General features: G+C 31.6%; 1 protein-coding gene and 1 pseudogene across 19 annotated transcripts in view; one reads left to right on the top strand and one right to left on the bottom strand.

The window, feature by feature from the left end:
- Positions 1 to 23,226, top strand: part of SSBP2 (single stranded DNA binding protein 2) — a 345,880-nt gene that overhangs the window by 273,848 nt on the left and 48,806 nt on the right. For 16 of the 19 annotated variants that reach the window (XM_077139285.1, XM_077139283.1, XM_077139269.1 and 13 more), the window contains 4 exons: positions 3,119 to 3,178; positions 13,515 to 13,581; positions 14,287 to 14,357; positions 20,268 to 20,335. In XM_077139285.1, coding sequence (XP_076995400.1) covers positions 3,119 to 3,178; positions 13,515 to 13,581; positions 14,287 to 14,357; positions 20,268 to 20,335 — 266 coding nt within the window. Of the gene's footprint in view, positions 1 to 975; positions 1,288 to 3,118; positions 3,179 to 13,514; positions 13,582 to 14,286; positions 14,358 to 20,267; positions 20,336 to 23,226 lie in introns of those variants that run through there. The other 3 variants (XM_077139275.1, XM_077139264.1, XM_077139284.1) reach the window with 2 other exon arrangements.
- On the bottom strand, positions 7,037 to 7,142 carry LOC143665839 (small nucleolar RNA SNORA70; annotated as a pseudogene).

Below are 23,226 nucleotides of genomic sequence, written 5' to 3' on the forward strand. Positions count from 1 at the left end.
GAATGAATGACTCTAATAAATATAATGACTAATAAATATAATTTGTAATGAATGGTGCAGCTTTTTTATTTTCCCATTTGACCTTTAATCTGAACAAAGGGCATCTTTGTTTGTTAGAGGATTTCTTCTTTAAACTGTTCTCTTTTTTTCTGGACAGCATAGAAATAATTTTCTCTAGCTCCTTGATGAAGATGATTTGTGCCTTAAGGCAATTACTGCACCTTTAGGGCATTTGCATGTATCATTATCCCTAGTTCACACACAGTACAAATATATATATAGCTATCTGCAATATACTTCTATTTATGCTTAAAGATAATGCTGAAAATCATTAACACAAAAACATGGGTTTTTATTTTTTAATTTTAAAAAAGACTTTAGAAAATTAAAGCTGTGAAATGTTATTATCTGAAACCACTCTGCTAATCAGTAGTGTACGAAAACTAGAATCCAGGCCCTCAACTGCCACTCAGATATCCTTTCTATACATACTATAAATAACATTGTCAAGATGAAGGCCATAATATCTCCTTCAGGCAAATATATAGATGACCAAACTATTTTTTTTTAAAAAAAAACATTGCCCCAAATATAAAGAGTAAGCATACTTTAAAGTCCAAGAACTCTTGTAGACCCTGTTTTTGCCAGGTTGCTAATGTAAGGGAGTATGATATGTCTGTCAGTATATTTTGAGTTCATAATCTTTGGGGCAGATTATAACTGTTAGCATAAACTTTAAAAAAATATATATTGAGTTATATTTGAAAGCAAATTGACATTTGAATTAGGAAGTACAGATATTAGTTCAGAATATTCTTGGTTGCTAGGATGCAAACTCTTTTAGGTTCTGATGCTATCTCTACACAAACTGATGAAGTACGTAATTGAAGATTTAGGTGGTTATCTGTATAATTTAAGGTTAGGATATAATCACTATATTAGTGTTATTGCAGCAATAGTTTTTAATTAAAAATGATTTAACCATAGCATTGTGAATATTTTAAAGAAAATGAGTAGGTTTTTATCTAAATTAATTAGGATTTTGTCATTTTTACACTTTAATTGTATAGCTATAGATTAATGTTTACAAGTGGTTTTCATTATTTTTTGTTTTTTTTTTTACCTAAAAATTTACTTTCATGCTTCTTGGAAGAGGACATAGAAGAAAGAAATTGGCTTAAAATTTGAGACTTTCTCTCTCCCAGTCTTATTCTGTAGGATGTGGCCTGCAGGCTCACATCCACCACATATACAGCCCTTCCTCCCCTTGATGGGACTCACAGTCAGGTAGGAGGGTGGAGACAGCCCCATCAAAATACATTAATTCACAGTGCCATAGATTCAATTAGTATGTAACATGATTTTTACTTTTGGTTGAACATGCACATCTCTGGTAAGGCATTTCTCAATATTTATCTCAGCATTTGGTATTCAATTATATTTTAAATTTCTATCCTTATATTGCACTTTAAAGTGATTTTATTATAAACAGAACTTATTAGTAACCTGTTTTTATTTCTCCATGTTTCAAAAACTAAATTTATATCCTATTTTGGATAAATGAATGTCATAAAATATAACATTGTGAAAGAAACGCAACAATTCCAAAACCAATGACAAAACATTTATCACTTTTTTAAAAAATGAGTCCATAATTAGGAAGACAGTTTCACAAATACATCAGGAAATTTAGAAAGGAGAGGGAAAATAGCAGAGGGAATGTCAATACTGGGATAAGTTTCTGGTTGGTAGTTTATATAGTTAAGTAATCTGATTTAGAATTTCAGAAATCATTTTTTAAAAAACTTTGATCAAATATCTGAAAACTGAACAGTTTTTTTAAATCGTTATTAAAATTGGAAAATCCACTTAGGTTTTATCAGCTGGAGGTGACAAAATTACCTGATGAACAATCCATTGTTTCTAACCATATAAAATGAACACATTAACTGTATAAGAGCACAGGGAGAAAGAAAGTAAAATTGCTTGCTTAATTTATTAAAGTTCTTCTTGATTTGTCAGACCCTCAAAAAGATATTGTAGAAAAAAATCTATATAGCATAAATTTATTAGGACTTTATTTTTCAGATACTGCTTTTAAAGTAGTTCTGGAAAGCATGCGTAGCCAAGAACTGTAGGCCTAATTTCTAAAAATGTTTGTATTTAATTCTGTAAAGCTTAATAAGTTTGGCTTTCTCAAGCCTTTCTTCATGTGTTATGTATTAAATTGATAATTTATGCTAATCCATTCTTAATTGTTTACTTAATATTCAGCTCTTTAGAGTTGAAGCTCTCCTTATATTACATGTAAGGAATAATCTTATATTTTAGTAAATTATAAATTCAGATGTAATTGAACAAAATTATACTGTGATAATTTCCTATTGGTTCTAGAAGAAAATAGTATAACATTGAATTTTGAATGATTTTAGAAATAAACTTCTAAACTGAGTTGTGCCCAACTCTGAGTGATAAAAAATATTCCCTTCTTCTACAACATTTAACAATCCCTAAAATGATACTTTTAGGGTATTCTTTAGATAATTTCTGGACTGATAGTTTTAACATGTATTAGGAGCCTCTAATTCATCTAACAAGATAAATTAAGTTGAGTTTTAATATGACAATTTATATCTTTTATTAAAAATATTTTGTTCATAATTTGCTAGGTCCATAATATGCGAAGAAATTTAAACCTTATAATCTATAATTAATGGACAATTCAGTCAAAAGTATACAGTCAGAACCTAGCTTGTGTAATATTGTAACCAATAAGGAAGGCTTCTCCTGAAGGAAGTGCCTAAATTTCTTAATCATTTTTTTGCCAGTTAGATAGCATTATCTTAATAGGAATATATATTTTTTAATTTCCCATAATTATTTTAGTCATCTTTAATGTTTTCAAGTGTTATAAAAATAAAAAGTAGGGTAGTAATTTTTCTTAAAAACATTTATTCTACTGAAAGTAGCTAAAAAAAGAAGTCAGTTGATTTATAATTTTGTATAGTTCTAAATTTTTTTAAGTAGGTAATTACTTTTCAAGTCTGTATTTTACATTGTGCTGCTTTTTTTGTTTTTGTTTTGTTTTTGCTTTTTTTCGTCTGTTTTATTTCAATAGCCTTTTATGTCACCTCGGTACCCTGGAGGTCCCAGGCCCCCTTTGAGGATACCTAACCAGGTAAGATTTACATGCAATTTAAGTTTTGTTTTGTTTTGTTAAAAGAATCAATAAAGAGCATGGAAATGTCAAACTGGTAAAAGTATTAGATGGTCCTTTCTCTTCCCATTTAATAGTACTTCAAGTAATATAATCTACTTCAGGAATTGGCAAGCTGTGTCCCATAGTCTTACTTTTGTAAATGGCCCATGCCCCTTTTTTTTTTTAAATAAAGTTTTATTGGAACATAGGCACATATTCATTTATATATTTTCAGTGTCTGCTTTTGCATACAATGACAGAGTTGAATGATCACGGCAGAGAAGAGGTGTGATCTGCACCTAAAATATTTTATCTGGATCTTTATAGAAAAGGTTTGCCAACCTTGGACTCTAACTTACACAATTACCCTATTATAAAAAAAAAATGTAAACTTTGTTAAGTGCTGATTATTTTCTTGTTTAAAGGATGACTGAAAATTTCCATGAACAGACTTTGATTTATTTTCATATAAATATGGTTTCAATATCATGGCTGTAACATTCCTATCAATTTGGCTCTTTAATGACACATCAGGAATATAATTAGCTACTTCTAGAAGGGTTGTATCTATCAATGAATAAATTGCTAACCTGACAATAAATCTCCCAGCTTTTTTTTAACCTTTAGAAGCTTTGAGGTTTCAGATAGTTTTATTTTCAAATAGTTTTCCATCACTATTAGAAAAAAATTATGCTAAGAAAACAAAGTACAATTTTTCTTACAAGGAATTTCCAGTTTCTTTGGGATACAGAAATTGTGAATATGTAATACAAGAAAAAACTGACTACTTAGCTGTATGAAAAATTTATTTCAAGACAATTTCACTTTCTCTTATTCTATTACTTGTATGCTTCAACTTTATCACAGATCTGAAGTAAACACTGTTGTCCCAACAAATTCTCTTTTTTATTGTTATTCTATTTTCACTTACTTTCTGACCAAATGTGAAGCAAAAAAAAGTTGTATTTACTGAAATCTTTTATAGTAATAGAATTCTGCTGCTCATCTCCTAACTCCAAATGGAATTATGCAAAATCCTTGAAGTGTCCCTGTTAGCTAGTGTTCTCTGCTTTGAGGGCACAGCAGTAAGTGCTAACACCTAGATTCACCTGTAGGGGTCAGCTTTAAGCAGGAAACAATGGTAGATCATTTGATGGTTTTAGTGCTTGGCAGTCCCCATGTGGCAGTTAGAGCAATTTTCTCCTCCAGACTGAATCTGCATTCACTACACAGGACCAGGGAAACATGACAAGATATAGGAAAGGGAAGTGCACAGTTGGCAAGTGTCCCAACATAGGGGAATTTTATTTTCTCTGTGGGTGAACCTGTATTTATTGACAGATCTACTTAAATAGGTGCCTGAGTCTTTTAAATTTCTTTTTGAAGGACAGAAATTTGCATCTTTTAGTGGAGTGTTCATGATATTTCAGACGTCCCATTCATAACTTTGCATATTTTATAGGTCTGAGAGGCTCCTGAAAATCTGAATGAGAGAATGTGAGATTCTTGTTGTGTGTGTGTTGTTAGAATTGTTTTCGACTTCATATATTCCATATGATTGATGAAAATGTGATGAAAGTATTGGAATTGCATCCATTTGGCATTGTAAATGCCTGCTATGTGTAAGGTGCTAAGTTAGCTTCCATATCTATAGAGACTAACAAAGTATAAAACACTTTTAGGAAGAGGAGTGGGTTGGTGGTGGAGTGTGATATTGTAAATCTAAATCATTTGCATTTTTTACAAACAAATATGTAATGCCTTTTAAAAGATTTTTAAAAGAGGCAATTAAATAGTTAAAGAAAACAGTGAAGATTTATTATACACGTTCTCTTTTCTCAAGAATTTTAAACAGTCTTTAGCTAAACATATTAAAACAATTGTACTCTTTTATAAGCAGCTCTTTTTTAATCTTGTCTCATATATAGTTAAGTGTCATTAATTCAGACTTGTTATTGAAACTCACAATAATTTACATTTATACTATTTTTAAGAAGAATTTGCTGAGCAAATTCATCATGCTAATAATATAAACAGTATTGTGTGAGGAAGTGTTGAGAACATTCAGGAGCATGACCTTTTTAAGTAACAAACATTCTTTATGACTAAATAATAAATCTCATTATTTAGTCATAAATGAGAATTGACAAAACTATTTTTGATGATTAATTGGATGATCCATATAAAAATTTTTAAATTTTTAAAATTTAGTCTTCATTTATATTGAAATATAAACTAATGAAATTTTATTTTATTGATAGGCTCTATCTAAGAAAATAAAACGTGAACTCTTAATCCCTTCAATGATGTGACCAATTATTTTATACTGAAAGAATCCCTTTAATAAACATATCTTTCATAATTTATAATTACTAGTGATCAGACTAAAAATTCTAATTTAAGTTCTCCTGAGATGATTTTCATGATTCTGAACTTAAGTCCACAATGGCTTATACTGCTTGTATATTTATAGGACTGGAAATTTGGAATAGGATATTATATCTGTATGCTGAAAAAATGTAGTAAAAGGCAGTTGTCTCTGAAATGACGAAAAGAAAGTCAAATTACAAATCTGGAAAAATAATAATGCAAAGGATAAATATGAGAAAACATAATATATGAAACAGAAATGAAGTCCACATAATATATTTAACTATACAGTTTTTTAATGGAATTGTTTCAGATACCAGAAGGGGTCCTTGGTATTGAGGCACCCATAATCTGGAGTAGAACAGTGTTTATCCTTCTCATGGATAAAATGTCTAATCAGAAAAATACACTATGCTGAGGAAATCGAGTCAGGCAAAAATAAAGAAACTACCAAGCAGATGAAGTGACACCAAAGATCATTAAACTGTTGTTTTATTGACCCTATAGAATTTGGGGGATTTATGCTTTCTCATTTTCTTGAAATTGTCAACAGGTATATGAATTTAAATGATGCATAGTTAATAAGTCTATTGTCCATTTTGTATTCTAAAACTGAATTTGGTATTCTAAAAGCACATGGCATGGCCATTCTCCTGAAACTGTCAAAGGATACCTTCCAATAATAGATGAATAGTTAAGTAAATTATGGTATATCCATATGATGAAATATTATGCAATTATTAAAGGACATATTATACAATTAGATTTATTGATAAGATGTACATGATCTAATACCTAATGGAAAAAAAAAAGGCCAAAAAGCATTTTATATAGTCTATTATTTTTTTTCCTGCTTCTGTCCTTTCTCGTCTTGGTGGCTCTCTGACTGTTATGCTCAAGGTCCCTTTTTCATTCATTCTGAATTTTTATGTCATATAGTCACAGGTTGGTGACTTTGTAAGCATAAGATAAGAATGCAAATTCATTGGGGCCTTGTGAGCTTTTTAGTTAGCACTCAGGTCCACCATGTCCTGGTGGTGGTCTGTGGACAAAATCACTCTTTTTTTTGCCAGGAGATATTTATTGGTGGGCACAAGTCCAGTGAGGGCAGTCCTGGCAAGGCTTTCATGAGTGCAAACCTGCCACTTGTCCAAGGGGCCACAATTGGAGATGTGTTCGACACCACAATCATTCAGGTTGAGGCACTTCTCAGCTACTATATATTCCAATTTGTCAGCATTAAACTTGGTCAAGTCCCACTTCTTAGAGATATGGATTTTTTTGGTAGCCAGAGAACTGCATTTGACTCTGCATAGTACCTCAGTTACATGCTTCTTGTTTTGAAGCTTAGTGCAGATGGAGTGGATGACTTGGCCAATATGGATCCTGGCTACTGTACCATGGGGTTACCTGTCTGGAGTCTAGATTGGGACAGCATGAGGTCATACATGAATTTCAACAAGAAAGGGCTCTCTCCAAGGCCCTTCAGGCAACCCATCAAGCAACTCCTCCTCAGCCACTGTACACCAGGCCCCCAGGGGGAAAGGAGGACAGTCAGCTTAATTGGCTATAAATAGTATATCACTTTTGATATATAAATGTACGAACTCAGAGAATTCCCACTTCTGCCAACCCCTGCCCCCCACCCCCTCACAATATACAACCTTTGTCAAAAGGATTATAAAGACTAAATCCTTTATTTTTTGGGTGGTGGGCATATGAGGGATTTTATTTTTGATTTCTGTTTTTTTAAACTTTTGCATTCCACTTGTGAATTGAAAAAAATTATTAGTTATGTTAAATACATTCATGAATAAGAAGAAAAACATAATGGATGCTAAGGATAGGCAAATCTTAAAGAGACTTTTTTTCACCACTTTTTGATAGAGAAAAATACAGTAGGTATTTGAACAGAAAAAAAGTTGTTGGAACACTGAAAATAAATTTACTATATCCCAGTTTAACCAAGGTACTTGTATTTCAAACAGATTGCATACATCCTCTTTTTTAAATGTGCTCTTATTCAGAATAAATGGTACTTACCATACATGCCCTTTATGAATAATTCTCTGTCTTTATAATTTTTCACATGCAGAGTTTGACTTTTATTTGGTATCAGTATGGAAACATAAGAGAAAGACCTCAGCTGCTTAAGCAGAAATTTGCATTTAATTGAGTAAATAATAGGAACCTACATATGAAATTGTAAAGATGATGAATTTAGTAAATATATAACTTTAAAAATTAAATACATTTTATCTGTTTAATATAAATTAGTGGCCAGTGATATAAGTATAAAGTAGCTTGTTTGGCTAATTCAAAATGTTCCCTTCTGTCATTGTGATCTCCTGATATTTTTGCTGTTAACAATAATTATACTGTTAACATATGTAAATTATTATTTGAAATCCAATGAAACAGGATTGAGAACATATTATTTCCTTATGGCTTTGAATTATGATTTGTATCCTGGGATATATATCTTTTTCCAAATATTTTCTACCCTTGCAGAACAGAGGAAATTAACAAATCCAATATTTATGGCAGAAATGAAATACATTATACTTCCCAAACCAAGAAAAGTTTATGTAATGAATCCTGTGCAGTCCTACCCAATTGAAATTCTAATTTTATAAAGATTTTTGGTAAAGGTTTATTTACTTCTCTTGCCAAAAGATTTCTTATAGCCATTTTGTCACACACATAAATACCCGTTTTGGATATAAGCGAATACAAAAATACATATTGCCATATATTTGCTTAGAAAACTCATAGGGCCATACAAAGTCACTCTCAGAAATACCAAAACATTCAACAAATATTTGTTGATGTTTACTATGTGCCAACTGTTCTAGATGTGGGAATACATTCATCAACAAACTAATGAAAGTCTCTCCTCTTGTGGTGCTAGCATTCTAATGCAACCCTGCCCAAAAGAATCTTCTGGGACAATGGAAATGTTGTCGTATATAGGAGCCTAGATATTTGGAGCACTTTTGAGCACTTGAAATGTTCTAGTGCAGTTGAAGAACATTTTGTATTGTGTTAATTTTAGTTAATTTAAATAGCCACATGTGGCAGGGGCTAATGTGTTGGACAGCATAGTTACAGTGGTTGAGAAACAGAAAAGAGACAAATAAGTAAATACATTCATCAAATGGTGAGTTATGCTATGGAGACAAATATCTTCCTACATTAAATATAACATTTCTATATTTTAATGTCTTTTCTATTGACATTTCCATTTTATAGAAAAAAATGACAGTGGTTGTTGTTAAAAGGACCTCAACGTGTCAAGTGTCTTAGGTCCAAATACCAGCAATGCAAATACCAGTATGACTTTGAGTAAGTCACTTAACCTTTCTGGGCCTTTGTTTTCTTACCTGTAAAATGAGAGAGTTATTTCTACAATTCCTTCTAGCTCTAAAATATATTTATTATATAATAGAATTATGTCATTTCATATAATTGAAGGGTACATAAAAAAATTTTATTAACGTTTTAACCGAATTATATTTTAAAAGCATTGAAAAAATTGCTATTTTTTCATCACCATTGAGTATTTAGTCTATATGTATAGACAGTATAATGGTATTCAGGGAAATATATTCCAGAATCTTAAGATCCTAGAGGGGCTTGCTGTGGTAATCATATGATGGATCCTTTTTATACTAAATAATCCCTTTATGAAGCAAATAATTCATCCATTTAATTATTTCTGTTTTAATAAAATTTCATATTTTATTTAAGTCGAGGATGCTGTGTTTTTTTAATTAAAATTTGAGCATATATATTGAGTTTTTTAGATTGTGATATACCCATACGAAGGTAGAGGACATTATAAGTTTGCCTTTTTTTTTGAAGTACAGTATGGGGATCTAATTATAAGTCCTGACTCTGCTGTTTACCATTTATAAACCTAGATAAATTAACAAATTACTTATGTATCACTTATAAACCTCAGTTTCTCATTATCAGGAAGGATTAATGATAATAAGTTTATAGGACTGGAATAAGGATTGAGTAAAGTAATAAATAGAAAGAATTTAGCACAATTCCTAGTACAGATATAGTGACTCACAAGTATATACTTTTGTTATGGTGTTTGTTATTAAGCACCCTCATCATTAATGTATTTTCTCTCAGAGTGAAAAGGAAGACCTTATATAGAGCAAAGAATGTGTGCCAAAATTTGGGACTTTGTCAAACAAGTATGAATGGAATATATTTTACATGTGAAGAATAATAATATCAACCCCAATATTATTAACTTATTTTTCTTGATATTAAAGGTGTAAAGAATGCAGTAATTCTGCCTTTATTGACAAGCCATCCATGGACTGATAAAAGTGCTTTGAAAGTTTTAGATTTGACTTATTCTAAAAGATAAAAACTGATGACTAAAGAATTAAATTTAGATAAAGGCATTAATTTTGAAAGACAACTTGACCTTGATCAAGATTTCTATAAAGATTTTGCTATAATTTAAGTGATGAATAGAAACAGAGAAAGATTTGTCAATGGATCTGATGTGCCAAGATAAACTACAAAAAGTGAAATTTTGAAGAAAATGTTTACGTGATGAAACATCTCCAGTGAGTCTTGGAAATTGTGTCAAAGTTCAGAATATTAACCTCTAACCACTTGGAGACTTAAAAACACAACTTTAAATTCACAAATGAATATAATGTTGATTAATTCTATTTTCAATCCTCATCCTACTTCAGTCGTTTATAACTTGGTAATGCTTCTTCCTTTCTGAGGCTCTCGCATGCATTCTTGAGGTCTTGGTCCCCTTCCTAACATCTTGTCCAGTTTCAGTTTTCTTTCCTACCTTTCCTTAGTATTTTTAAAGAATTATATATTTAATCTTTTTTTCTTCTTATTCTTTGAAGTCTATTCCATTCCTATAACTTTATCACTGATAGTCCCTAAAATTGTCCATTCTAAACCTAATTCCTTTTATTTCTTAAATAAGTATGTATTATTTAGTGCCACTTGGCACAGAGGGGTCCCTGCCCTCACAGAGCCTACAGCCTGCTGGGGATACAGAGAAAAGAAACAAGCAATGATAGTATTTGAATTCTATGAAAGTGAAGTATAAGATCCTATAAAAACAGGCAAAAAGCCTTTCCCCTCCCTAAGTGCTGGGACTTTTTGGAAGTAGGGAGGATTCACACAGAAAGAAGAAATGGCTATTGTGGTTGGGTGATTGATGGTTACATTGAACAAATAAGTAAATATATTAAGGATATGGAAAGCCAGGTTCTCACTGTTAGAGAAAAGATTTACAAACATATGAAGAAAGAAGGCTAAAACCAATCCTGAAGTATCGAATTGGAATTAGAGGTGTTGAATTTGTGTCGAAAAGTGTGAATTTATGGCATGTATATATACCATATACACACACAGGCACACAAATGCGTATGTATGTGTGTGTGTGTATGTATGTACATAGAAGCTATATAGATCTTAGACCTCAGCAGCATCTGCTAAGAGGGCCTAGAAGTAATGACACTCAAATAGCAATTAACACTCTGAAAACTTTACATCTTGATTGCTAAGTACTTCCCTCCACTAAGAAATCAGCGCCCTTTGGAGAAAAGGTCGATTCTGAGAAATACCTGGAACATGTACCATAAAGTAAGGAAATGCTCAAAAAATGATGGAGCCATGTTAAAAGGATACCGAGAGTCAGCTTGAATGGCTTCCCAGTGGCCAAATCTGGGATAATTTGAATATTGAAATAAATGATGATAGTAATAGATTACAACCCATTAAATAAAATAGGAATCTGAGTCCATACTGATTAGATAGATAGACAGACAGACAGACAGATAGAGAAAGAAGGGAAAGCACTTCCTTACGGAGGAATACCAAGTAATAAATATAGAAGGAATGATGGACATGGAATGTCACAATTTGGCATCTGTCATAGTGATTCTGAGTTGTCAGTGGAGGCCAAGGCCAGTGGATGAAGGATTGATGAGGCTACTGACAAAGTCAGAATACTTCTAAGACTAATAATAATGTATTACAAAGGGAAAAATAATGATCTTATGGTATAGAAACAAGGCAGACACCAACACTGTCAGTAGTGGGGTGGAGTGACCATCATATTTCCTCTGATGTGATACACTGACAAGTACAGCATCATTTCTGTGGGATTACTGCTAAGTTTGACCTAAGTCTGAGTCATGACAAAATATCACATGGTCATTGTATGAAACTTAAGGCTTCTTTTCTTTAAAATTGTTGAAGATATGCGAGAGAAGGAAAGACTAAGGAAATACTCTGTTTCGAAATGAAGAGACAGAAAACTAAATGGAGCATGTGTGCCAAGTGATCTTGGTCCCCAAAAGAAAAAAGAAACATTGTTGGAACAATGGTGAAATTTGAATGAGGTCTGTGGATTGGATGGCAGTGTTGTATCAATGTCAATTTCTTGACTTGGAATGTTGTATTGTGGTTATGTAGGAGAACATCCTTGCTTTGGGATCTATGCCCTGCAGTATTTAGGGATGATAAGGCATCATGTCTTCAGTTTAATTTCAAGTGGCTCCAAAAAAAGACTAATGATAACAGGTATATATAGAGAGAGAGGGAAAGAGAGTGATGGGACAAAAGTGAAATATAAAGAATTGGAATCTGGGTCAGGATATATGGGAATTCTTTGTACTGTTGTGAAACTATTCCGTAAGTTAGAAGTTGTTAAAAAAAACATTTAGTACATAAAAGTCTTATATACCAGACTAAGAGTAAGGAAGAATTTTGTAAGTAAGTTCTGAATTGGAGTCTAAAATATAGATTTGAGAGATTTTTTTAGTTTAGTTTAGTTTTTATGGTTTGTATTTAGATATTTGTTGATTGAATGCATGAATTGAAGAAGTGAAATTTAAAATGGCTGGACATTAGAAAATGAGTTGCAGTGGCTAGAAATTAGATTAGAGAGGTAAGCAGAGAACAGAACATATAGTAGGAACTCAAATAGGTATTGAGTGTGCTTGTTCAAAAAAAAAGTTCAAAATAGTTCCAAAAATGGTATGAGAAATGGCAGACCTGTATTATATCCTGAAATGACAATAAATATTTCTGATCTGGATATCTTATGTTATTTAATGTTAATTTTCTTTTGAAGTATTAAAAAATTTTAACTAATTCAGACAGGATTTTTCCTCCTCTATATTAAATAAGTGAACCTTATTTTTAAAAAATCCTTCATAGAAATTCTCACCAATTATCAGGATTTTTGTATATGTATTTACATGAATACTTTATAGGATCAGCAGGATAAATCATGCTTAGCCCTAAGTACTGCTCAGACAATTATTTATAGAAACTTGTGAATCAGTATGTATCCAGAAATGTACCCCAGCATAAAACAAACCCTGTCTGTTAATCGCCATCTATTTCACTTCTCTCTTCTATAAGCTAAATTGTTTGAACTTAATTGGAGTATTATTTTCTAAATAATTTCTTAGGGAAAATATGACTGCAAAACAATATTCATTGGGCCCTTGGCATTTTAGCCTGCTGATATTATAATCCCAAATGTCTAAAATATTCTTTAGGAATAGAGAGCTTACATTTAAGAAGCAAAATTAGTATTTTTTCAATACCCTTAGTAAATTACCTTTTAGAAAAGCCATCATACTTCTCAGAAAGAAAAGGCCGATTCTTGACTAGACTTTTGTTCCCCCAGAATACTTATTTTATATATCACAAAATTGTACAAAGGTAGGATCTTTTAAAATTAAGAACTAACATTAGGTATATAGACCTATAAAATTTATGAATGAATGTGAAATATAAGGAATGTTGAGAAATAGACAAATACAGTTGTATTACAGAGAGAATAGTTCAGTTTTAAAAGGGAGTTGTTAAAGTACTTATTTCATAAGTATTTATAATATTACTTTTTGTTTTATTTTATTAAATATACTAGGCACTTGGAGGTGTCCCAGGGAGTCAGCCATTACTTCCCAGTGGAATGGACCCAACTCGACAACAAGGTGACTACTCTAAAGTAAAAGTGAATTTGATATGTAGAATCTCAAAGGAAAGCCTTCATTTTTTAAAGGAAAATTTTATTTGTGTAAATCTTCCGTAATTATACTCGTTGTATTTTTGCAGGTAACATGGCTAAACACTATATTTTTAGCTAACTCTTTATGCATGATAGTGAGGGCAATAATAGCAAAGGAAACAATATATAAATTATCCAGAAATCCATATTTTAGCTAGTAACTTCAGAAAACATTTTGTATAATATCTAACAAGTGAGAATTGAAGTTATCTATGTGACCTCTTATCATGGCCCTACACTTTTCATATGGAGGGGCTGAAAGATGAACAGAAGGAAATGGGGCACTAAGACACAAGGGACCTGATTAGTTTAATAGACCCAACAGTCAGATCCTTTCAAGGGATGTTTACACACCACAGGTATCTAGGGCTCTATTGTACTGTGACAAAAGAAAGAGAAGCGAGTAATGTGACAAGTAGTTCAACACAGAGCAGGAACAAAATTTCAGTTGCAAGACATTAATGGGGAGTGTGGGTAGGTTAGGTGCTGGTAAAAGAAAGAAGCACTGGAAGCCAAGATAAGATGGTATCAGTAAGCTGTCCATTTGAAAATAAGACATTGTAATACCAAGCAGGGACGAAGGTGTGTTCATGTTCGCTGCTAATCTCTACTTCTGTTTTGATTTCTTCAGGTCATCCAAATATGGGTGGGCCAATGCAGAGAATGACTCCTCCAAGGGGGATGGTGCCCTTAGGGCCACAGGTAAGTAATCTCTGTGTGAAATTAGGTCTTCACCTTAAAGAAACAATGTTTTTTTTAATGCAGTGATGCTTTGATATACAGGATTGTTAGGCTCTTGAGGACATAACATCTGTGACACATCCAAATCGATATAATAATGAACCATATTTTAACAGGGTGCTATCATGTATGCCTTAAGAAAATATTCTGTGTAGAAATACACTATAGTGATTATTATAAAATAACAACTATTCACCTTTTGTTAGATATGATGAAGAGATGGTTATTTTAATTAAATAAAACCTAGTTGATTGAAAATATTAAATAGTATAATTCTGTGGATCTTTTAAAATGCTATTGATAATTTACCATATATAACCATATTTCTTTATAGAATGAGAACTCTTTAGAAATAAACACTGAATAGGTCTTATTGGACAAGAAATATATTATCAGTATAATTAGCCTATCTTTCTAACACAATTTTCCAGAAATAAAACACTGAGGTAAGCCTGTTCTAACTGCGGGTGACATTTTAAGCACACTATTTCAAAATATCTATTTTGAATACACACTATTTGGTTTAAAAATATCCTTCCATCTATTTCAGGAAAACTGCATGGGATAGAAATTAATTTTATAAGGTTGTATTTCAAAAACCTAATTCAAAATCCAGAATTTTAAATTTCTGCCTCATGGGTCAGAGATTAACATGTCATCAAGCTGGTTATCAAGAACAAATTAATTTTATTTTTCCCTTCCAAGAACAGCATTATAAGGGTTTCCTCTTTCTGGAAATATTACAGTTGTTCAGAATGTACAATTATATTGTTCAGAAAAAAAAGTGTTATTATTTTTATATTTATCATATTGTAAATTCATTTTGGATGCTATACTTCAGTGACTTTTGGTCATATTTCCTTGTGCTGAAATAGTACTTCTGAATTTTTGTTTTATTCATTTGTTTAGCATTTATCCATCAATACTTATATTCTTTAGCTTTTAAAAGTAGCATAGTAGTCTCATTCTTTTAAATATTTCTCATTCTAATATTTTCAGAACCAATTAATTAGAATCTGTACACTAGCTTGAACCATATGAAATAGATAATATTTGACCATTTTTTAATTTACAAAAACAGCAATTTCATATAGTTCAGATAGCTAGCAAACATCCTTACTTAATTAAAGCAAATTTTAAAAATGAATGAAATTTTCCCTTTGATAAATTTAGGAACTTATTTCATGTACCTACATGAAAAAATTTAATTAATGTTTCATTGTGTCCCTCAACAAGTCAGAGAATTATGTACCTAATACCCACATAATGTGACTTAGGCCTAGGAGTTTCCAAACAACAGCAATAATGTGTACTCATTATATTGAAACACAAGGCTCATATGAGCAAATTTTTTTAGAGATGATATGATACGGAAAAAATTCACTGTATAAATATATGTGGCCTCCCCAAAGTCAGAAGAAACCAATTTCTTTTACTTAGGCTCAGTTCTCTGCTATGTATTTTTTCAAGAGAAGATCTTATAAACCTGTGATTTGGATATTTAAATTTAATCTTTCCCTACTTCCATTTATATTGGAGATGATTACTTCTGTGACCAATCATCATTAAGCTATTAATAGCAATTAGAATTTATTAGATCTATAGGATACTTCGTTGACTGAATGTACTTTCAGTTTCTAATAAACTAAGCTAACTAATTTGGCTGTACAGAATTTAAAGATTTTTTAAAAATATTTTCTTCATAGATAAAATTTAATTATACATTAGAAACTTCAAGCCTATAATTTAGTTATCATTGTTCTTGCAGTTCATATATTTTTCAGCTAACTGCTCTTTAGGGTTTTGTCATTCCCAGCACAATATTTCTAGCACCATTTATAAACTAGAGTCTGATTTGCAGGTCAGTTTTGTAGTGCTTGAAGATATATACCAGTGCTTACCTAAGCTATAGCATACTTAAATTTCATTTGAAGATGCAGAAATTTAAAAAGCATACTGATATGTATGCTTTATGTTATTAATATCTAGCTACATGCTATATGTTTTGTATTATAAGTAAATTACAACAAAAAATAACAAAGCTTCTATTTCAGGTGAGTAATCTCTTATTGATGAGTTTTAATAACTAAATTATTATGTAATTGTGAATTCTTCCTTTACCTTTTCACATCCAAAGAGAATAGTTAATTTCTTCCATTTGAATTAGCTTAATCTTTGTTATTTATTTCTATTTAATTTGAGGGAAATATTCCTGGTGCCTGCCCATGTGGAAAAAAAAAAAGAAAAACTTTAATTTGAGGGAAATTAAGTACTTTTATATGAATTAACCTCAGTAACTAGAAAAACCTACAATAATTATTTTAAAATCCCAGTACACAAAGTGTAAAAGGGGAAAGGAAATTTTTTTTTATACATAACATGTATTTAAGTAGAAACAAGAATCTTATTCTTATGAATGGTAGCACAGGAAAAAATGTCAGGTAAAATAATTTGAAATGGGGGGATTCTTAGGGGATATTTATTTTATAATATCTGATATATAAAAATATGCACTTATAAACTGTGAGCTTTGTGATAAAAATTGAAAGATAATGGAAAAATAACTCTTATAAAAGATATTTAATTACACAGATGCTACCCAAGACCAGATCCATCTGCCTTATTGTAGTTGGAGAATAGAGACAGTCTCTGGATTACTGTCGCTATCTTTATGCACAAACAAAATAAACATGTATGAATGAAAAAATAAAAGTTTGACCTCAAATCCCAGCATGTTTTGCCTACCTCTTACCTATTAACAGCCTCCTTTTAATAGAAAAAGCTGATTTTTTTTTTAGTCAACTATATTTGAAGTCCTTTTTCTGCTTGCTTTTATAATAAGATGTACTTAGCTAGCCTGTGTTCATGCTCAGTGTCATATGTTAACAGAGAAATTGACCATTACTAGCCAACTTGTTCTAGTTCCTCCAGAAATCTACAAGCAGGAACTTAATCATAATTTCCAAACACTTGGTGTGGGTAAATGGTGGGATGAAAATAGATTACGTTCTACTGTGTGAAGAGAAAACAGGCTGATCCTGCAAAGGGTGGTAAGATTTAACTCAGTATAAGGAAGATTTTCTAGGAATTGAATCATCCATTCACTGAAAATCTTCATAAACTTTTCAAACAGAGCCTGAACAACCATTTTGTCAGGAATATTGTATTGGGTAAAGTTTAGACCAGATGGGATTGTATAGTTACCATCAACTTTAAAATTTAGTTTTTCTAATTAGTTCTTCCCATTCTGTCTTTTTGATACCACTAGGAAAGCCAGTTGTTATTTTTTGTCTTCCTGATTTCTTTTGGCTTTAGATCATTCACAAAATGAAAGTATTTTGTAAACCTATTAAGTTAGATATTTAATCATCTCTTACTGATTTCCTGTGACTGTTCAGTTTAATTTATCTATCATTTATTGAAAGCTTATTATGTGCCAGACACTGTACTTGAACAGTAGATATACAAAGATAAATAAAGCACAGTCCCTGCTTCAGGGTGCCTATGGTTTAGCAGGAGATATAAACTGAAGAAAAAAATGATTATATGGAGGAACAAGTCTAGACTAGAAATATGCATACTCTCTTATGGAATTATTACATGGGCAAGCAAGTAATTCTCTTAGGGTTGAGAGTTCATGGAAAGCTAATGAGATGAGGACTCATTTAAATTAATCCTTTATTAATGGTGAGAAGAAACAGTTAGCAGCTACTTTTTTTGAGCACCAATCACTGTGATAGTTGCTTTATGTGATTTCATTTTATCCTCCAACGAGCTTATAAAGGAGGTGATATTATGACTTTACAGATAAGGAAATTAAGGTTGAGAGACTCATTGGCCCAAGATCACACATCTAGAAAAAATACAGAGGAAGAGGGCAGTGGCAACAGAGATTCAAACTGATGTCTTGTCCAAAATATAAGGAAAATTGTTTTCCTTGATAAAATAAAACACAGATCCTCTAAAACCAACAGTGAAGTAAGACCTTCCTGTGATGCATTTCTATTATATTTTACTATTCACATTTTATATCCAATAACTTTTTTCTCAGAGATCCCTTGATAGTACAGCTGCTGCCACCACCACACATGATTTAAAGGCTAAGGGAAATACCTGTTCCTTTAAGCAGTGACTCAAATGTGCATGGAGACCTTTCAAGTATCACATAGCACATAGAAAGTAGGAGTTTATCATTTCCTTAAAGTATAAGTAAACAATGAGACTAGCATGCAACCAGATAGTTTATCAACTAACCTACTCTCTGGAATTAGACATTCTCATATTGAACATTTCCTGGGCAGCTTAGTATTCACTACTCAGAAGGCCAAGGGAGATGAGTTAACATAAGTATAAAAGTGTGTGTTTCTGAGCCAAGAAATCTAACCAGCTGGAGGGTATGGTTGGGAGAAGGGGAAGAAGTTGAGACTGTAGGAAATAATGACAGGAAAGATAGGTTTGTCTGAGCCGTGAAAAGCTTCATAGAGCCATGTGTGGAGGAGTTTAAACTTATTTGATAGACAGTATAGGCAGTCATGACTTTCACGTGGCATGAATAGGACTAAAATTTAGAAAGAAAGCTCTGGAGGCAGTATGGAGAACAGATCGGAAGGGTGAGAGACTGAAGTCAGAGAGACCAATTAAGACCAGACAAATGGCAAAGATTAGTGATAGGAAGGAGAGCACGATTTCAAAAGCTAATTCACAGTAATAGACTTTGGTGACTGACTAGATATGGGAACTGAAGGAAAAGGAATAGACTTCAAGGAACTTTCAGACTTCTGGACTAGTGTGTGAAAGATGACACCATCAACTTACTGTAGAAGGCAGGATGAAAAACAGTCTTGAGAAGGTAATATGGAGTTTACTTTTAGGTATGTTGAGTGTGGGATAGTATCTAATGGAAAGGACCCATGTGTTCAACTTATGAGTTATCTAGGAGCTTAGAAGATATATCATGACAAAAGATAAAAGACATGGCATTGTTTATTAAACAGTGACAGATAAGATTATTGAAAAAATGGGTATTTAATTGAAAAGATTGCTATGGATTAAACATGGGGGAAAACTACATTTAAAGAGTTACCAAATGAAAGGAAGTCAGCAAAGGAAATTGAAAAAAAGTAGTCAGAAAGATTACAGTAATAGTTGTATCCAAAAGCCAAGGATGAAAATGGTCACCATAATAATAAGTAATGATAATGATAAAATTAATCTTTGGGCCCTTATGACAACTAAAGTAAGCTAATATGATGTGCATGTTTTGAAGTCACATAATAGTCACTGAAGCCTATTGTCATTATAATTCATAAATGTATTTTGAGTACACTTTAGTTTTCATGTATTTTTGTGTATTTATATATTAGTGAATTTCTGTGTTGGGAAATTTATTTTGGGGACAGAAATTTCCTTTCAACTTTCTTCTATTGGGTTCACTTGGGTTTTGTTTGTCTGTTTAGGCTTTATATAATTGTTCTGGGTCTGATAATTTCAAACATGTTGAATAAATCTTTCCTTTAAAAACAAAGTTCTGGATTTATAAAATATTTTTTATTTGAAAAAGTTCACTATTGTACAGATACTAAGAAATGAATAAAAGTATGTCGACTATTATAATTGCAACCATACCTTAAATCATTTAACATACTTTAATGATCTAACATATCCACATAAATTTTAAAAGACCAAACTGAAGTAATTGTTAAAATAGAAGCAAACGTACAAGAGTGGACCCTTCAGAGAATGAATTGCACAGGCCTTATCCAGTCAGGAGTTGTGTAGGGAAATCATTAACCTGCTCTCCTTTCTTTCCCCCCTCCTCTTTGGTTTTGTTTTTTTGTTTTGTGGTAGTCTGACCCTTGGTTATCATTACAGAACTATGGAGGTGCAATGAGACCCCCACTGAATGCTTTAGGTGGCCCTGGAATGCCTGGAATGAACATGTAAGCAGAATGCTATATTATCCTGTTTATACTAAAGTGTTTTATTTACTGTCTACTAAAGCAACACTACTTTGTGAAAAAAATTGAACTTCTAAATCTCTATATAGTATAAAAATGAGCTGTAATGTTTGGTTCATTTTCACAGCATGTCCTCTATGTTTTTATTCTTTCCCTTGCAACCATTAAATTTTTTTCCATTTTCAGGTGCTGTAAATGCCAACTTTTATCCTATTTACTTTTTCATTTTCATGTTTTATTTGTTTAATCATCACAAAATGTCTTTCCTAAACGTACACATAGTCCCCAAATAATGTTGACAAAAGTATGAAGAGATGTTGACACCATGACCATGAACTTAACTCTGTAGAAGTAGATAATTGAATCGTTTAAGCCTCATTTTAACAGATGCATAATGATCCCTGAGAGCAAAGTTTTAAACTCTTTTAAATATATATGTCTTTATTTTTGCTTTGTTGGGACCTCGCTCAACAAAGGAAGAATTCTCTCTGGTATTTCTCATATTAAAGAACTTTCCATGGTGTAATGTCCTTAGGTAAAAAATAGACGAAAAGGTTTCACTGAAAAGAACTTTTCAAACATATAGAGAGCAGTTTGTTTCTATCAGGCAATATAGTGGAATTTGTGAAGGATTTTAAATTTATTTTTCATTATTCACCTTGCCCTCAAAGTTGCATAAAGACCAAGTTCTTGTTAGTGACTTTACATAATAGAATCAGTTCCATTCTGTGGCCTAAAGAAAAGTTACCAGAAATAACGAATGTGTTCCACATAGGGTTGTGGGTGGGCTCTCAAATATATTTTCCTTAAGTCCATGTTTTGGTTACTTACATGTCAAATTAAATAACTCTGCCTTCTCTTAATGGCATTGAAGACATGCTGTCAGATACGCTCTTTTTTATGTATTGTAGGGATTGTTTTTTAATCATCTGAAACCATTTTCATGGAAAGCAATTTTGCCTAAAATAGAAAATAGGTTAATAGATGGGTACCAGCCAGACCCATAACTAGCAGAACAGGGGAGAAAGTAGGTCATATTTTCCTATCTTCTCTTTTCACTTTAAACTAAAAATGGATAGACATGGAGTTTGACTCTTCTTAAATTCTTCAAAAGCTTAGACTTTTATAATGGTTACTATAGAAATGGGTGAGTGATAATTTGTGCTTCTGTCAAAGGCTGAAATTCTTACTTGTAGGATGGAGATAATAAATAAAATTTGCCTACCAGATATTTTCACTTTGAAATATAACAGATATAAGGAATATATATTTTGAATGGTATGATCAATCAGAATTATCATTAAATATTCATGTATCTAATATCATTCTGTATATTACTCTGCATTATGATTGCTACATGGCCAATTTTAATTCAACTTATTTTTGCTCATAGGAAGGGGGAAAAATCTTGCTCTGACCATTGGGAGACTCAAATAGCTGCTTAAAATTTTCTATTTCCATTCTTACTTACACTTAAACATATACATATGGGTACATTTAATTCCCTAGATTTTGGAGACTAAAAGTATGGTTGAAATTTTTAATATTATTTTTGTTGATATTTTGGTTGGGTTTCTCATTTAGATAAATCCAGATACAGATGCTTCAAAATTTTTCTATTACATAATGTTTTACTATTTATATAATTTCTAGTTCTTAAGAACGTTTAAGCCTTACAGACTCAGATTTCCATGACTTGTTACTATTGCCTTTTATTTGGGGCCTTATGCCATTTTCAGTTTATAAATTTGGACTCCTTCAAGGACAATGAAAATGCAAATATTGTGTAAACTCTATTACAGGGAAAGTTCTAAAGTGTAAGATCCAACCAAAGAGAATTCTTCTAGTACTGATATTGGTCCTAAGAAAGCAAACGTGAATTTGAAGAAACATTATCTCCATTGTACTCAATTAGTGGACTTTATTGAAGTTCATGTCATAATGTAACTGTCTTTAAAATAAAGTACATTTGTACCACTAGCAATAGTCAAGAGGGTCTTCAAGACTCCCTCAGCTCTAAAACTTTGGATTTCCAGCTACCTTAACCCTTTTGATAGATTTAAGGACTTGTTTACAAATAGTTAACTTCATGGCAGAGACCTTGAGTCTACCAAAGAGTTAAGAGCCACAATCAAATAAAAATAGCTCATTTCTAACACTATAATTCCCAAAATAAGTAAATTTGATTGAGGAAATAAAATAATAAAGTAAGCTTTACTACGTACAGACAAGTATTTCTATTTTAGGCTTTCTTCATGTCATTTCTTTTATATATTGGGAAATTTAAAAATCTAGGAGAAAAGTATTAGAATGGTGTTGCCCTAAGCAACATCTTATCTCTAATAGTCTAAAATTTTTGTATACTGGAGAGTCCTATCTGGATGATTTTTCTTTAACTTGTCACTTTTTATTATTTATCAATGAAATTATAAATGACAATAAAAAATACCCAACCCTGATCTCTAAAGTAATAATATCATAGTGTAAACCATTTGGAACAAAATTTTTATGATTTTGCTCTTAAAAAATATTGACTACCTCCAAAGAAATGGATTATGCTGATTTAATCTTTACACTTCCTTGTCCTAAACATGAGATCAATTACAGTGTGATTTACACTTAAAATAGGGATTATTTTAGTATTTCTATAACTAATATCATATCTGTTAAAGTAAAAGCTAGATTTTAATTTAAAGTAGAATTTATAAAATATTGCCAGAATAAAAATATTCTCAGGTACATTATAGATTATTTTTAAAGGAAACTCGAATAGTAGTGTATTTCTAAATTAACTACATTTATATAAATTCCCAAAGAATAAAGGATTCAGCATTAAAGCATTTCTAGTTCACCTTTGATACCTTACTATTTTA

The sequence above is a fragment of the Tamandua tetradactyla genome, chromosome 21, assembly GCF_023851605.1.
Source record: "Tamandua tetradactyla isolate mTamTet1 chromosome 21, mTamTet1.pri, whole genome shotgun sequence".
In the NCBI taxonomy this organism is placed as follows: domain Eukaryota; kingdom Metazoa; phylum Chordata; class Mammalia; order Pilosa; family Myrmecophagidae; genus Tamandua; species Tamandua tetradactyla.